Source organism: Rhinopithecus roxellana, chromosome 9, assembly GCF_007565055.1.
Source record: "Rhinopithecus roxellana isolate Shanxi Qingling chromosome 9, ASM756505v1, whole genome shotgun sequence".
NCBI classification, from domain to species: Eukaryota; Metazoa; Chordata; class Mammalia; order Primates; family Cercopithecidae; genus Rhinopithecus; species Rhinopithecus roxellana.
Window position 1 is genome coordinate 7,339,122 of NC_044557.1, and position 17,224 is coordinate 7,356,345.

Below are 17,224 nucleotides of genomic sequence, written 5' to 3' on the forward strand. Positions count from 1 at the left end.
CAACCTCTGCCTCCCAGGTTCAAGCGATTCTCCTGCCTCAGCCTCCCGAGTAGCTGGGATTACAGGTGTGCCCCACCACACCTGGCTAATTTTGTATTTTTAGTAGAGACAGGGTTTCTCCATGTTGGTCAGGCTGGTCTCGAACGCCCGACCTCAGGTGATCTGCCTGCCTCAGCCTCCCAAAGTATTGGAAATACAGGCGTAAGCCACCGCGCCTGGCCTGGATTTTCACTTTTTAATCAGTTATACTGTTCCAGCCATAAACTTTTTTTTTTTTCCATTTTTCTTTCTTTCTTTTCACAACTTGTCCTGTAACTGAACAGCCATAAACTTTTAAAATGACTGCTTTGGTTGGCATTTTCCTGGTCCAAATTCTTCAGTGGCTCAGTTGCCTGTAACATAAGCTTACAGTCTTTAGCCCAACATCCTTTCCCTCCCCAGTCTGACCCCATCCTTGCCTTTTGGGTGTTATTTCCCACTGTCATTTACCAGGTTTCCAAAATCATGCTTTATTAAATGCTAGTTCATTGGAATGTTAATACATGTTTCACACACACAATCAGCAGGAGAAAATGTTTCTATAGCCAAATGACATTGGTAAACAGTGTTTTTATACAAAGTTAAGCAGGTTTCTTTATTTTAAGTCTTTTCAGACACTTTCCCAGTGCATAGTGTGAATCTCCATAAAGCAAGTAAAACATTAATCATTCCCTAAACTTACTTGACCAAAGAACGCTTCATTCTATCTCCATGGAAACCACTTGTGAAAGTCTCCTACTCCAACTTTTGTCTCCAAAAAAACTCACCTGTTTGTGATCATCTGAACTCATTTTATGCTCTTGCCTTTATATAAAAGAGAAGTTCCGTGAAATGTTGAAGAAGCAGGGTTATGGCACTAGTAATGATCCAGGCACTATACATTATTTAGTTCAGAAACCCTAACCATCAGTATTCTAACAGTGGATTGTGGAACCCAGTATGAGTGTTTGAGACATGTCACAAAATATAGAAGCTATTTTTAAAATGAATCCATTTAATACTGCTAGATGCTGTGAGAGACAGGGACTCCCCAGCCCAGCACTGCCACATGCACACATTCTTGAGCAGGAACGGAGACGTGGGCATGGCATGGGCAGGCCAGTGGTCAGCAGATATCCTTTCTGTCCCTCCTCTGTGACAATCACCCCCAAGTAATCTTTGGGACTCAGAATAAGGCAGCTGCTCTCCCACCCTTACTACGGTGAGTCTCTCTGTGGCTGAAAGGACCACAGATGGAGAGCTTGGCACTCACTCCAACTTTGCCGAAAAGAGGACAACCACCAAAGCAGTAGGTAAAAATACAATTTTAGCAGCAGTGAAATAATAAGAGGAAGTGAGGATGGGGCCAGGCCACAACTATAATTAAACTGTCTGTTTAAAAGAAGCTGAATCCAGAAGAAACACAAGCTGTAAAGTGAGAGAGGACAGGGAGCAGGGCCATTGGAGAGCAGGAGAGGACAGGCTGGCACCAAGCACTGCTCCGACTCTGCCCTGAAAGATTTGAATTGGACACTGTCCAGTCACGTGTGTGGCAAACCGTACTCCAAGCACTTTTCTCAAGGCAGAGGAAGGAGCTGCTGTGGCTGTAGCCCTGAACGCTCGTGGGGCCGGCATCGTGCGCTGGGCCTCTGTAATGGAGGACCTCCAGTGTGCAGACAAGACGCCGGCAGTGCCTGCGGAAGGCTGCGCCCTGGGTCCTGGGTGAAAGTCACAGCTGCTGAAGTGAGAGCTCCATCTGGATACCAGAGACTGCTGGGCCATCAGTGCAGCAGGAACTGCCATGTGAGAGCCGCAGCCAGGCAGTCCCACGTCAAGAGGCCTGCTCCAGGCAGCCACATGTCAGGGGGTCGAGTCCCCCCACCGCATAAGGCCTGCTATGGACAGCCCCATGTCAGGGGGTCAAGTTCCCCCACATCAGGAGGCCTGCTCCAGGCAGTTGTGCTCTTCTTCTTCCGTCTGTAACCAGCTCCAGTCTAGGGCCTGAAAGTCAACAGACATGTTAAAAATACAACAGCCACCAACACATTTCAGGTTATTGTTCCTCTTCAGGAGGCAATCAGGACAATTTAGAAATATACTGAAACCCGGCCGGGCGCAGTGGCTCATGCGTGTAATCCCAACACTTTGGGAGGCCAAGGTGGGCAGATCATGACGTCAGGAGTTCGAGACCAGCCTGGCCAAAATGGTGAAACCCTGTTTCTACTAAAAATACAAAAATTAGCCTGGCGTGGTGGCAAGCTCCTATAGTCCCAGCTACTCAGGAGGCTGAGGCAGAAGAATCACTTGAACCTGGGAGGCAGGGGTTGCAGTGAGCTGAGATCATACCATTGCATTCCAGCCTCGGCAAAAGAGCGAGACTCCATCTCAAAAAAAAACAACAACAAACAAAAATAAAAAGAAATATATTGAAACCCCTTTATTGACTAGGTATGGTGGCTCATGCCTGTGGTCTCAGCACTTTGGGAGGCAGAGGCGAGTGGATTGCTTGAGGCCAGGAGTTCAAGACCAGCCTGGGCAACATAGCAAGACCCAGGCTGCATAAAATAAATTAATTAATTAAACAAATACAAATTAAAAAGCCAAACCCTTTTATTAATAAGTTTGGTGACTACAGGGCACTCTTGAGCTAAGTTACATATTCAAACTGTACAGGATCTTTTCTTTGGATTGGCTCAGAGTCCTTGAGATTCTGTGACTGTGGGAATTAGAAAGGCGATGTCAGTACCACTGTGGCTCACAGCACTCACTCTCGTGCTCACTGTGGGTAGCTCATCTCAGCTATGGATTTCCAGCCTCACCACATGACTCGGCCTGAGGAGACTTCCTCTTCCTCCCACAGACGTGCAAGTAAGCAATGAACTGATCAAAACATTATCGTGCCAGGAGGAAGAGAGCAGCAAGAAATACAGAATGCCCACAGACTGGAGGAGGACACGCGACTACATCAGCAAAGGCTGCAATTCACAGTGGTACCCCCTGCAATTCTTCCGAAAAGCTTAAAGTTAGGGGAGGTTAGCAAGTGATTAGCAGGTAAAGACCATGTAAAGATCTAAGCAAATGATGCAGGATTCTCTCAACAATAAAGATTTGTCTTAATGTACCTATATCTTGACTAGTGTTCTCATAACTAGTAATACCTACTGCTAAGCTCCAAGGCCCTGAGGACAAGGCCATGGCTGGTTCCTGCTCCCAGCCCAGCACTCAACACACAAATCCTCAGCAGTAGTACCAACGGTGCAGGTGGGGACAGACTTCTGGGAACAATGCTACCTTCCTCCTCATCATAGGAATTAAGTGTTGCAAGGATTAAATAAGATAATCCATATACGTAGTTGTAAGCCTTCAATAATTGTTAGTTATCACTATTATTATGAATAATAAAAAATGTGTACTGGAAAATTATAAATATACACTGAAAAAATCAGCTGGGTGTGGTGACGCATGCCTGTAGTCCCAGCTACTCAGGAGGCTGAGGCATGAGAATCACTTGAACCCGGGAAGCGGAGGTTGCAGTGAGCCAAGATCATGCCACTGCACTCCAGCCTGGGTGACAGGGAAAGACCCTGTCATAAACAAACAAACAAACACTGAGGTTGGGGATAATGCCAGATTGCGTTTCCATTTTCTTTTCTCTTTTGCTATAGAATGAAAGGACATGGAATCGCAGGGGGCTCACACAGGCTGTTACCGTGAAACTCTGGTCTTGCTCCCTCACGGTGTCCTGTATGGCATTTTCTAGCAGGGTACACAGGTTATGTGCTTCGGCCACCAGTTCTTCACTAAAGAAAATGATCAAATTATTAGAAAGCGGTCATTATTAGTTATCAGAGCTAACACTGCTATTTTAAAATATGCTAAAGAGATTTGATAATACTTTTTAAATGAAGTAACAATTATTTTGATCCTGAGTGTCTTAAAACACCAACCCATTGACTAATACTTTCATCTTGTTATGCAAGATGAGCATTACTGCCAAAAAGGCAAACAGATCTCATTAAAAAGTCAGAAGTAAAAAGAGCTCTTTCTGCTTTCTGACTTACTAGATAGCTGAATTTAATTCTCAAACTGCCCAAATCTAAAGATATTCTCCAAATCACCTGTTTTCCAATTTCTGAAGTAGACAAAAAAAAAAAAAAAAAAAAAAAAGGCCAACCAATTTATCAGGGTTCCATAGTTCCTTGGAATCTGTTGAAAAGCAGTTCTGGGATTTGGTTTCATCTAATCTGATCTCTCTCTTTTCTATAATAAGAAACCCATGTTTCCTCTGAGGACTGGGCCACATTGAGAAAGAGCAGCATGTAATAAAACATCTTTTTCTAACCTCAGCTCTATGCTGTGGGGAGACAAGAGACATCCTATATACCCAGGTCTACCTTTCTAGAGTTTTGAGGACATCATTGAAGGGAATAAGCCACATAAGGGAAGACGGTGCCCCGGAACTCCTCTCACTCTGCAAAATGTGACAATCTGATGGCAGGAGCTCAGAGTACATTTTTGCCAAACCTCAGCTATGGGGCCTCTAGCTAGGCTAAAGGCTCAGTGCCTACCCTAGAAGGGAATGGAAGAGGCTCCTGGCCTAGCTACTATAGGAGCTCATGAGAGGTTGGGGAAGTACTTTTTATTTAACAACAAAAAAAGGGCCGGATGCGGTGGCTCACGCCTATAATCCCAGCACTTTGGGAGACTGAGGCGGACGGATCACCTGAGGTTGGGAGTTTGAGACCAGCCAGACCAACAGGCTGGAGAAACCCTGTCTCTAATAAAAACACAAATTTAGCAAGGCCTGGTGGCTCATGCCTGTAATCCCAGCTACTCGGGAGGCTGAGGCAGGAGAATTGCGTGAACCCAGGAGGCTGAGTTTGAGGTGAGCTGAGATCGCGCCATTGCACTCCAGCCTGGGCAACAAGAGTGAAACTCCGTCTCAAAAAAAAAAAAAAGAGAAACAGTCTCACTATGTTGCCCAGGCTTGCCTCAAACTCCTGCAAACCTCCTGCCTCGGCCTCCCAAAGTGTTAGGATTATAAGAATGTGCCATACAGCCGAGAGAAAATTAAGTACCCAAGGTCACATAAATATTAAAATAGGCTACAAAGTCCCCAAGGACAAGAACAAGATTCTTCAAAGCAGACTGTATTGGGATATAATTTACATACCATAAAGCTCACCCATTTAAAGTGTACAATTCAAGGGTTTTCACGTATTTACAGAGTTGTGCAACCATCACCATGTCTAGTTTCAGAATGTTTTCTTCATCCTCAGAAGAAATCTTGCATTATCAGTCACTCCCATCCTCCTCCCCTGCCCCAGACAATCATCAGTGTTTCCCATGCCTAGAGATTAGTTCCTGCAGAAACCCATAGAGCCCTGCACACAGAAAGTGTCAAACAAAACAAACCACAGGAAGAGACGACTGTGGGAACAGAGGTGGCCTGCAGTGTGCTGGAGAATGGGCGGAGGGCTGCTAGACACAGACTGCTGGGCCCCAACCCTGAGCTCCCAAGTGAGGTCTCTGGCAGGACCTCAGAATTTGATGCTGTGCTGCTGGCCCAGATGAGACTTGAAGAAAGCTCAGACCTGAGCATCTATAACGGAGGGGGAAGCTGTTATTCATGACTGACTAAGGAATACCTTGGTCAGAGTGGTATTTTGGGAAGATTAATTCAACCACACAGGGCTTGGCAGCAGAAAGGCAGGAGGCAGGAGGCAGAAAGCCCTGCCCCGACCTCTGCCGCCATGGTTCAGGCAAGAGGAGGCAGAGGATGGGAAGAACGTGAAGGTCAATGGCACCGGAAGGAGGGTGGTGACTCGGTAACTCAAGGTAGTGGTAGGGTGAGTGGGGGCAGATGGCTCAGGGGAGATGAAGTGGGCCTCCCTGAAGGGAATGTGGCTTCCTATGGATAAAAGGTAGCAGCATGTGCCCAACCAGCATTTCCAATGTTCTCATTAAGCAGTTAGTCATCCAAGCCTTGGACAAAGAAACTAGTTAGTAAGTTTCAAGGGACTATGAGAGCAAAACATGTAACTTTTGTCCCCACAGGACCTAGCAGATGCAACAAATATCCAGAGAGGTAGTGATATCATTGGACAGACATTTGCCAGTGACAAACGCCTCCATCCCCAATCTCCTGACGTGCCCTCGACGGTCACACTTGGCACTGCTAAGGCGGACCTACCTCTTCTTGGCTGGCTCGGGTAAGCTGTTGGAGGCCGTGGAGGGCTGAGACATCAGCTGCCCAGGCTGGCTAAGTCGAGAGGCATTCATGCTATCCGGGCTTCCACTGACAGGACCACGGACCTTGCTCTAGGGGACAAAATCAAAAGAAATTAGGAGCCAAGTGACGAATCACATTTTGCATTCACGCCACAGTATTTTCTCAGGAGACAACTGACTGCCAGATGCCAGAGCTAACCCTACAGCCTACCAGTCGGCACCCCCACCTGGGGGGCAGCTGGTGCTTCACATCTGGCTTCAAAAGTGTTTCTGTATCAACAGGGGGACTTTTGAGGAAAGGATTCTAAATTTAAGGAGACCTGGGGGCCTACATTTATTGCAGTTTTTTTTTTTTAATCGGCTTTATTGCTTGATTGATTGATAATGATTGAGAGTCTCGCTGTCTCACCCAGGTGGAGTGCAATGAGCGATCTTGGCTCACTGTAACCTCCACCTCCTGGGTTCAAGCAATTCTCCTGCCTCAGCTTCCCAAGTAGCTGGGACTACAGGCATGTGCCACTACACCCAGCTAATTTTTGTATTTTTAGTAGAGACAGTGTTTCAACCATATTGACCAGGCTGGTCTCAAACTCCTGACCTCCGGTGATCTGCCTCAGCCTCCCAAAGTTCTAGGATTCATGATCCATTGCGTCCGGCCCCTTAAGGAACTTTTACAAGAAAAGAACAGCGAAGTATTTTTATTCTTTTCCAGGTAGAAGACAGACACACACACAAAGGCTATGGGAGTTCCTGTGGCTCACATCCTCTATGACCTGGCTGAGAAGAAACCAGGATGCCCTGACTCCGAAGGGGCTGCAGCCACTGCTCCTCCCAGCCCAAAAGGTCAAGCAGGGGCTCCTGTTCCAGCTGCCTGAGCCTCCTCAGCTCACAGCCCACGACCGCTGGCCAACCTTCAGGTCACCCCTCCACTGATCTCTGCCCTGCATGCTCCCCAACCCACCTGTGTAGTCCCCCAACCCCCGCTCCTGGCACTCACTGCGGCCTGCAGTCCTTCATCCCCTCAAGTGTCTCTCAGGCCATGGAACCCTCCTGGCTCCACATCCTTCCCTCCAGCGAAACCTCAAGGCCCACAAGTCAAGGAGACATGCAAGCGCCCAAGCCTCCATTCCTGGTCCTCCTGCTGCACCTTCCCTGCTGACTGTGCCTGGGAGAGGCCCAGCATTGACCTCCTGTGCTTCTGCCCTTGACCGAAAGTGCGGCAGGGGATGGCTCCTGCGCTGCCTGGCTCCCTCCCAGCCAGGCCCTGCCCCAGCTCCTGCCCCGCCCCGTCCTGTGCTGCTCAACTCCAGCCCCGCTGAGGGACCCTTCTCAGTACTGAGGTTGGCCAAGGGCCTGGAGAGGGACTTCCCCAAATCCCAGATGTGATCATGTCCCCACACTCAATTCCTTTAATATCAAGGGAAAAGACAGATACTGTGATGTGTCCTGTGTGCTTTGAAAATGGACATGGGCCAGGCGCAGTAGCTCACACCATTAATCCCAGCAGTTTGGGAGGCCAAGGCAGGTGGATCTCTTGAGGCCAGGAGTTCGAGACCAGCCTGGCCAACACGGTGAAACCCCATCTCTACTAAAAATACAAAAATTAGCCAGGTGTGGTGGGATGAGCCTATAGTCCCAGCTACTTGGGAGGCTGAGGCAGGAGAATCACTTGAATCTGAGAGGTGGAGGTTGCAGTGAACTGAGATTGCACAGCTGCACTTCAGCATGGGAAACAGAGCAAGACTTTGTCTCGAAAAAAAAAAAGAAAACAAAGCGTGGCCCGCGTAAGCTCACGCTTGCCTACCTCAGCAGCTTCATCCTCCATCGTAACCTTCCCCACATACACCAGCCTGTCCCCACTCGGAACACACTGACTCCCCAGGCTCTCTGCCTTTGATAAAGCAAGGCCTCTGTCTTGGAACATCCTCACTCTTCAGCTGGAACAGCTCCTTGTGAACCTTCTTGTTGCTCCCTCTCCTCTAAGACAAACTGGAGCTCCCCCTGTGCATGGAAACTGCAGCTCAGGCCTCCTGGAGCTGCTTCCTAGCCCTTCCTGCCCTGAACGGCTCTCACTCATGCCTTTGTCTGTGCCCCTCAAAGGATCAGGCCCTCCTTGGAACAGATGCCATGCCTTCTCACCTGTGTGTCTTGCTGGGCATACAGTTAGCACTCAATAAATGCTCAATGGATATAGACGGCACATCATGCTATCACCTGTGCACACCTGCACCTCCCTCTCCTCTTCAGATCCTCTCTACCTTGTCATCCTGCTTTCTCCCTTTCCTCTCTTCTTACAGGAGGATGTGTCACTCCCACTCCCAAGGCATGCCCAGTGCTCTGGCACGTGACCCCAGCCCCTCTGTTCTCTGCACTGTGTGTGGATTGTCCCCTCTGCCTTTGACAAGAGAATCTCCTAATGCACCACATCCTGCTTCCACCATGAGCAACGATCTCCCTCTCTCCTTCCCTTTGCTCTTAAAGGCAACTGATGCCTAAATCAGTCTTCCATTCATGTCACCTTCTCTGCAGCCTTTCACAATGGGGCTTGCACTCCCAGCAGCTCTGGCTCCCACAACACAGCCAGGTCTGCCCGTCTTAGTTCTTGGCTGTTTTGTTTTCCATTTACCCACCGTGTGGCATTCTGTGGACTCACAGCTACGTTAAGATGGTGTGCACAGAAAGCCTGGCTTATGGCACTGAGGGCAGCATAGATGCAGATGATGGTCAACCAAGTTGCACTGCTGTGCATGATGGTGGGCTGAATTGGTGGCCCTAAAAAGGATATACCCACATCCCAACTCCTGGAGCATGTGAGTGTGATAGTACTTGGAGAAAACATCTTTAGAGATCCTGAGATGACATCACTCTGGGCTATTTGGGTGGTTCCCAAATCCAATGACAAGTGTTCTTGTAAGAGTCACCCAGATAAGGGACACAGGGGTCACAGGAAGACAGAAACAGAGACTGGAGTCACACACCAAAGAACACCTGGAGCCACCGGGAGCTGGAAGAAGCAAGGACGGTCCCTCCCCAAGAGCCCTCAGAGGGAGCTCAACCCTGCTCACACGGGACTTCTGGGCTCTAGAGCTCAGATAACACATTTGTTTTTGTTTTTAGTAGAGACAGCTCTATTGCCCAGGTTGGAGGGCAGTGGCATAATCACAGCTCACTGCAGCCTTGAACTCCTGGGCTCAAGCAATCCTCCCACTTTGGCCTCCCCAAATTGCTGGGGTTACAGGCATGAGTCACCTTGCCTAGCCCAAATTTCTGTTGTTTTAGCCCCTCAGTTTGTGCTAATCTTTACAGTAGCCATTGGAAAGTAATACACAGATGAATGAAAATGATTAGCACAGGCCCTTCCTCTGACCTCCCTGCTCACACCAAGTCAAATAACAGCTAAGTGAAACCTGAGCAGCAGCCAAGTGGACTGCTGGTGGCTCTGTGGCATCCCGTGTGGGATGGCGGCAGTACACAGAGGTAGAAAGGCACAGGAGGCTGATGGGCCAAGGGCCTGGGGCCACAGCACTCACTCACACAAGCAATCTTCAGGAGATTCCAGAGCTCCTTCTGCCGCTTCTCCTGCAGCCGGACAACAGTCTTCTCATCCTCATTCATTAAGCTCACCACCTCTTCCACCTTGGGCAACAGTTCCAGTGCCTTCTGCTTGCAAACCACAGTTTTACTGCAAAGAATAAACATGACAAACTCTAATGGCATTTGGGCTGGAGAAAACGGAACCCATGGCAGCTGTGCATCCAGTCAGCAGCTGCAGAAAGTCTCTTCATGAGGTCCAGTGAATCAGAGAGGAGGGAGGAAGGTGACCTCACTACCCAGCCTGCATCTCCCAGTCCTTCCTCCAGAGTAGGAAGGTCGGGGCTCATACCTGAGCTGTGTATAGATCACTCGCACTTTCTTCTCGAAGCTCTGAATTGCCTGAAGCAGCAGCCGTACCATTTCCTGACTGTCACCCTCAGTTCGCTGGTCTGGAGAGGGGAGGGTAGCATAGTTCCTCAAGGAAGCCAGCAGAGAGTAGTGATGCCCCATAAATGAAATAAGGAGAAGCCCAAGGCAGATACAGAACCCCACTTACCTCGAGGCTTTTCCCTTAGTCTCCTGTACAGCTCCCTTGCTTGCTCCTCTCTAAAATATGCAAAGAAGTTCTGTCTAGATTTGAGGTCAAATATGGCTAATTTTTATATTTTTTTGGTAGAGACAGAGTTTCACCACATTGCCCAGGCTGATCTCGAACTTCTGGGCTCACAAGCAATCTTCTTACCTTGGCCTCCCAAAGTGCAGAGATTACAGGTGTGAGCCACTGTGCCCAGCCAAAAATATATATATATATATTTGAATTAGCTGAGCATGGTGGCATGCGCCTGTAGTTCCAGTTACTTGGGAGGCTGAGGTGGGAGGACTGCGTGAGCCTGGGAGGTCGAGGCTGCAGTGAGCTATGATTGTGCCACTGCACTCCTGCCTGGGCAACAGGGCAAGACCCTGTCTCTTAAATAATACAAATATAAATAAAAGAACTGGAGGAGAATAAAGGGCTGATTAGAGAAAAGACAGAATCAAAGTTCTGACATTTGGAGCTCCTGTCCTAAGAATCCTAGTGAGATAATCAGGGAACACTGCTGAGCTCACGGTGACACAGCCCTCAAGAGGCTGACCCGGCCTGCCCGGTTCCCTCCATCTGCACGCCAGGAGCACATGTGATCTCCTTCAGGTAGGAGTGATCTGCCTAGACCCCTCCTCCCCTCCTGGAGTCAATGCCAAATACCTGACAAAGACTCAAAGGAACGGTTTCCAGGTCCGAATTCCACCTTGTCAGGTTCTTCCTTCTCTATCTTACTTTCTGTTCTGAGCTATGCCTGGGTCAGGGTGGGTGAGACAAATCAGGGGAGTCTGATACAGGGGTAGAGGCTGCTTGCATTTTACAGCCCTTACAGATTATGGCCTCCATCTCAAATGCGTTATCTGAATTCATCCTTACAACTTCATGAGGTAAGACTGTTTTTCTTGCCACTGAACAGATTTGGAAACTGAGGCTCAAGTGATGATTTGCTGGAGGTGACCCCACAGGGGAGCATGCTCTAGAGAATGGTCCCACACAGCCACTGAGGGTGCCCTGGACACACACACCGAAGCTCCAGGGTTATCTGTATGTGTTAGGCATAGAGGGGCCCCCCAGTCAGTACTCACAGGTCGTCCAACGTTCCCCCCTGCTTCCGGCCCATGGGGCTCCTCTGCAAGTCCACGATGTCCGTCTGTAGAGCCATCATCCGTTCTACCAGGAGTTTCACTTCATTCTCCTAATGGAAAAGCTGTGCTAATGTCAACTGATGTGGTAGGAGCATGCTGAGATGCAAGATCTGCGGAGGAGCAAGACCCGTGGACCCTGCACATTGCCTGAGGACTCTCAATGGACTGGCTCAAAGGAATGTGGACTGTGGGGTCAGAATGGCTGCACTTGCATCTAGGGTCCACCACTTTCTAGCTATGTGACCCCTCGGCAAGTTACTTACCCCCAGCTGCGGTTTCCTTTTGCATAACATAGGCTTCTAACAGGGCTATTTGAGGAGTGAAGTAAAATGAAGTACTTAAAGCCTCTGGCATGGTGCCTGGCACACAGAAGATGCCCAAGGCACATTACTTTCTCTTCTCTTCATCTGTCTATCCCGATGCTACTGGGCAGGGAGGCCCAGATTGCTTTATTTCATAGATTATGAGTCCCAAGATGGGGAGGAGCACTCACCCCTTCTATGGTTAATATTCAACATGAAACACACATACACCCCATCAGTACTGATTGATAAAAAGCAATACTAAGACACAGGGGAAGATCTTTGCCCAAGCACACAGGGGAAAACAGAGGATTCGTCCAGGAAAAATCCCCAGAGCCTGACTTCAATCTTCAGTTCGTGTGAGGTTCATTTAGTCACATGTATTTCCTTTGCCTTCATAATTAGCGTTTTTTGGTGACATCTGATTCACGTTGTCCTGAGACTTTCTGCCTGGACCTTTTACTTCCTATGGATTTAGCGTCCCAACAAAATTAGTCAAAAACCTTCAACAAGAGGCAGTGTTGATCATCCATCCAATGCCCTTCCTAACAGGAAATGGTCTTGCCTTTTCCCCAAGGGAACCTAACGCTTCTTATTTAAATCTGGACCATCTCCATCCATTCACACAACTCTTGCATCTGGCCACAGAGGGGCTCCCTTTACTGGCTACTCTTAGCCTCTTTCCAGCTGGTCCAGTCAAGTTCAAAGCATGGTAAGGAACACCTGATTTTTGACAGAGATCGACCCAGTGTTTGATGAGAAAGTGAAAATTGGGAGCAAAACCTCACCCCCTCGGTAAGTTCAGAAACCCCAAATGAGTCTCCTACCCGCCCACAGAGCTCCACGGCCTGCTCCATTTCCCTCCAGGCCAGCAGCAGTTTATCTGATGCTGAAAAAAAATTGAGAAGGAAAAACAAAACAAAACAAAATAAAAACACCACAAAACTGAAACAGAAATAAGCAACTCAATCATAATAGGACAAAAGAAACCTTAGAAAAAGAAAAAAAAATGGTGTCTTTAAACTCATTGCAAAGTGCACACTCACTGATCCCAAACTCAGTTTGCTCGCTGTACTTCTCCAGGTCAATCTGGATGCTGGTTTTGAAGAAATCCAACTTGGCCTTGAGCTGCTGAGACATGGAAGCCATGGAATTCTTCATCTTGGAGAGGCAGCTGTTGTTCCGGAGGAGATTCATCCTGCAGGGACCACAAGGAACAGAGTCTAGGAGCATCTCTGGGATCCAAATTCCATTTCCTGTACAATAACAAAACCCCCTTAAATTTCAAGGGAGGTCTCTGCTATAATTATCATCATCATCACTATTATTATAGCAGCCACTTATAACCCAAGGACAATTTCCTCGCCCTCAGCAACGCCTGAGGTTCTGCACCAAACTTGGCATCAGGCAAAGGAAGACACAAAAGGCCAATGATGCTGGCAAACGAGTTACACTGGGGAAAGAGTCCATAAGTCCCCAGAAGCACAGTCAGAGGAGTTTTGCTAATCCACATGGCAGTGAGCTCCTCTGGGTTCCCAACCCATCCACAGCTCGGCCAGCCCAGCTTCAGTTCCATACTCCTGGCCCTGGGCCAACCACACTCACCTCATCAGGTCTAAAGGGGCCTGCCTCAGTCCAGCCCACCCAACTGCTTCCGTCTGTCCAAACCAATGTCTCCCTTTTGTTGCTCATTAACATTGCTTCTGGGCCCCTGCCTCAGCCACCTCCCTGTGGCCAAAGCCACCAAGCAATTTTAAATAAATTAAGTTTAAAAAAAAAAGCCTGGCACGCTACATGGCGGCTCGCTGTCCCTGCTGCAGCCGGTTGCAATCCTCCTTCAGGGTCTGGATGCTGTGCCAGACCTGGCCCCACACCTTCCTCAGCTGGAAGAAGGCGAGGTTCCTCTTGGGCTCTTGAACTGGAGACAAAGACAGAAGCAATTGTCAAAAAATAACCACAATAACTCTCCTACAATTAACCACATCCTGCCTTCAACACTGCTGGCACTTTCACGTTTTATACCTACTATAGGATCATGTAACTTTGGAGGGTGTTATGCCTGGTTACTGTCACATACATGTATTTGTACCAACAGCATGCACCAGTGGTCAATAAGTAGCTGTTGATTTGAAGAAACACTTTATGAACCATTTGGACACATATGTATATAGGGCCATACATTTTCAATAGAAATTTTTTTTTTTTTTAAGAGAGAAGGTCTCACTCTTGTCACCCATGCTGGCACAAAGTGGGAGTGATCATGACTCACTGCAGCCTTGAATTCTCAGGCTCAAGTGATCCTTCTGCCTTAGCCTCCTGAATAGCTGGACTACAGGCATGCACCACCACATCTGGCTAATTTCTAAATTTTTTGTAGAGATGAGATCTTACTATATTACCCAGACTGCTCTTGAACTCCTGGGCTCAAGCGATCCTCCTGCCTCAGCCTGCCAAAGTCCTGGGATTACAGGCGTGAGCCACCATGCCCAGCTTAGGAGGTTGAAATTCACTAATGGTTTCCTGTACTCTCTCTTGCCTGGCTACTCCTTGCATGTCCTAAATAAGGAAGACTGCCCTGAGGACTGGCAATACTAATTTCCTTCATGTGGCTCTCCCTTCCTTAGTCCAGTCTCCCTCCCCTGCCTTGTCCCACATATTATAACTGATTATTTAGAAAAACAAAACAAAACAAATTCTTACGGATACAGCTGACACTTTCAGGTTGGGGCCGTGGGGAGATCTGAGTCTCATAGGTGATTTTACTGTTGTCAAAGAGAAAAACAAGATCCATGTCCAATGTGCGGCCCTCATTTAACTGCAAAGGGACAAGAACAAAATGAATCTTGTGGATCCAATCTTCTCTTTTCTAACTAATAATGAAGAGGTTCCAGAGCTTTCCCCACTGTTTGGCAAGAGCATCATTTTCAGCCAGCAAGTGCGAAGCATACATGAAGTCTTTCTCCCAATGTTTCCAGCCTACACTTACTGTTGGAACACACTCCTTATTTACAAACTTATTACATTCTATTTTACTGTCATCCCTGTGAAGTTCGGAAATTCACTATATACTTCCCTATGCAATGATTATTTCTCATATGATAACTTTATCTCCACAAGTCAGCTGAGAAGCTCTTTTTGAGCAGAGGCCATGTCTTACACAGCTATAGTTAACACAGGTGCCTAACACAGAGGCCATCATAAATAGTTTCACGGTTCTGTACAGAGAGGCCATCATAAATAGTTTCAGTTGACTCAAGACAGTGCAGCATCTTTTTTTTTTTTTTTTTTAGTATACTTGGAAGAGGGCCAAGTTGGCAACTTGAGAGATTCCAGTGCTACTGCATCATTTTTTGCAATAAAGGCAAGAGAACGGTCTTGGAGGGTCTGGAAGTAACAAGTCCAGCAAGGAGATTTGTGTTTCCTATCAGGCCACACAGAGGACACCATACTCCAACTTAAACACCAGGCAGGTATCCACACTGTGTGATAAACAGACTACATGACAAAGCAGAATTGGAATCTGAAGGTGTGTTGAGTTTCCCAGGAGGCACAGCCAAGGAAAACAGGGTGGTGTGTACGAAGCCAGGGCTCACCTTGCCATCTGAAATACACTGAGTGGCAGGTTTATCGGGGATCAATGCCAGGCCCGCTTCCTGCAGCAGCTCCTGGTCCTCCTCTGGGATGCCCGTGTCCTGCTGGATTCTGGCCTTCAAGCTCTGCAGACTCTCGTCCTCTGTCACAGGGTAGGTGTGGATGGTGCCTGTGACCATGTTCAAGATATGAACCAGCTGCAACACAACCCAGATGTTACTGGAAAACCAATTTCTTCAAGGAGATGGCCATCTATTTGCCTAGGTCCTCTCTCTGCTACTCCCAACATTTCCCAACCACACAAAGCAACGGCCTGGCTTGAGGGAGGGAGGTCAGGTGCCACGTTTTGCATATTTTCGTCTTTCCTGATCCTGTCTGTGGCTATGACCTCATAGCCAATGTCAAATAGCACAACTGTCCTTTCTTTACTTATGCAGAAAGACTGATGCAGGAGCCTAAATTTTCTCACTAGGTCAGCTGGCCCCATCCCCTGCTCTGTCCTAAGAAGTGCATGTTCCGCTGGAGACCCCAGCTTTTGCCTCAGGGCTAACTTGGCTCCATGCTCACCTTTAAGTTTAAGATGTCATCCAGGGCCTTGAAGCAGCCATTGGGCCCATACGTGGGATCTGTGCCCCTCTGTCGGGGGTGCCACATCAGCATCAGTTGCAGCCACTTCTCCAGTCGCTCAGCCAGGACGCTGTGGAGAGGAGCAGAGTGTGTGAGGAGACACTTCCAGCCAATGTTGGGCTACAGTGTGTGTCTCCCAGTATATGCACAGATGGCAGCCAACAGATGGTGATTGAAAATGAAAATGGGTTTATCAGAAACAGTATAAACATTTCCAATCAATTATTCAGGTGTTCACACCTCTCTCCTGAATTCTAAAATACCCTGAAATCAGAGATTCCTGACCCCTAAATGGCTGCATAAGAATGACCCATGAGGGCCAGGCACAGTGGCTCATGCCTGTAATCCTAGCACTTTGGGAGGCCAAGGCGGGTGGATCACTTGAGGTCAGGAGTTTGAGACCAGCCTGGCCAACATGGTGAAACCCTGTCTCGACTAAAAATACAAAAATCAGCCGGGCATGGTGGTGCGCGCCTGTAATCCCAGCTACTCAGGAGGCTGAGGCAGGAGAATCAGTTGAACCTGGGAGGCAAAGGTTGCAGTGAGCCGAGATTGTGCCACACTGCACCCTAGCCTGGGTGACAGAGGGAGACTGTCTCCAAAAAAAAAAGAAAGAAAGAAAAAGAATGACCCATGAGGTTTTTAAAATACACTTTATAGGCACATCCTAGCTCAGGTGACCCCTACAGAATCTAGATCCCATGCTGCCAGATGTAGTGGTTCACATGACAAACTCCAAGCTCCTTCCCCTGGCCCTGCAGAGCCTGCCTCCTGTGAGCACTCAAACCCTTTCCTGAGGCCAACACAGCTACCCACCACCTCCCAAACGTGCCTTGCTCACTTTAATCTTTCCCCTTAGAATTTCCTTCCTCCTTTCTCATCTGTTCACGTCCTGCACATCTGTCTAGACCCTTCCAAAAAGTTCTAGCTTATCCCACGTCATTCCTTATAGCACTAGTCCATCCAATCTTCTCTTCCACCCTTTAAATATGGTAATCCCATGCCACTCAATTATGTGTGACTGCCTCGTAGCTTTCTTTTGCACTGTTAGCCAATTCTGTACAATTACACAATATTATTAATTGTTTAGATTCTGGCTCTGAGACTGGATTGTAATGCCATTCAAATGACAAAGGTTTATTTGTTGACTGTGACACAGAATTGGGCCACATGAGGGGTGGAAAGAGAAATAAGGT

At 48.0% G+C, this 17,224-nt stretch overlaps 1 protein-coding gene across 4 annotated transcripts in view; it reads right to left on the minus strand.

The window, feature by feature from the left end:
- Positions 1–493: 493 nt before the first annotated feature.
- Positions 494–17,224, minus strand: part of IKBKB (inhibitor of nuclear factor kappa B kinase subunit beta) — a 57,826-nt gene continuing 41,095 nt past the window's right edge. For 2 of the 4 annotated variants that reach the window (XM_030937429.1, XM_010368039.2), the window contains 13 exons: positions 15,969–16,098; positions 15,404–15,598; positions 14,511–14,625; positions 13,605–13,728; positions 12,857–13,008; positions 12,638–12,699; positions 11,449–11,558; positions 10,340–10,389; positions 10,133–10,232; positions 9,784–9,931; positions 6,212–6,339; positions 3,728–3,818; positions 494–2,019 (listed from right to left, as the gene is read on the minus strand). In XM_030937429.1, the coding sequence (XP_030793289.1) occupies positions 1,954–2,019; positions 3,728–3,818; positions 6,212–6,339; positions 9,784–9,931; positions 10,133–10,232; positions 10,340–10,389; positions 11,449–11,558; positions 12,638–12,699; positions 12,857–13,008; positions 13,605–13,728; positions 14,511–14,625; positions 15,404–15,598; positions 15,969–16,098 (1,471 nt within the window). In that variant the 3' untranslated portion in view covers positions 494–1,953. Of the gene's footprint in view, positions 2,020–2,451; positions 3,819–6,211; positions 6,340–9,783; positions 9,932–10,132; positions 10,233–10,339; positions 10,390–11,448; positions 11,559–12,637; positions 12,700–12,856; positions 13,009–13,604; positions 13,729–14,510; positions 14,626–15,403; positions 15,599–15,968; positions 16,099–17,224 lie in introns of those variants that run through there. The other 2 variants (XM_030937428.1, XM_030937427.1) reach the window with 1 other exon arrangement.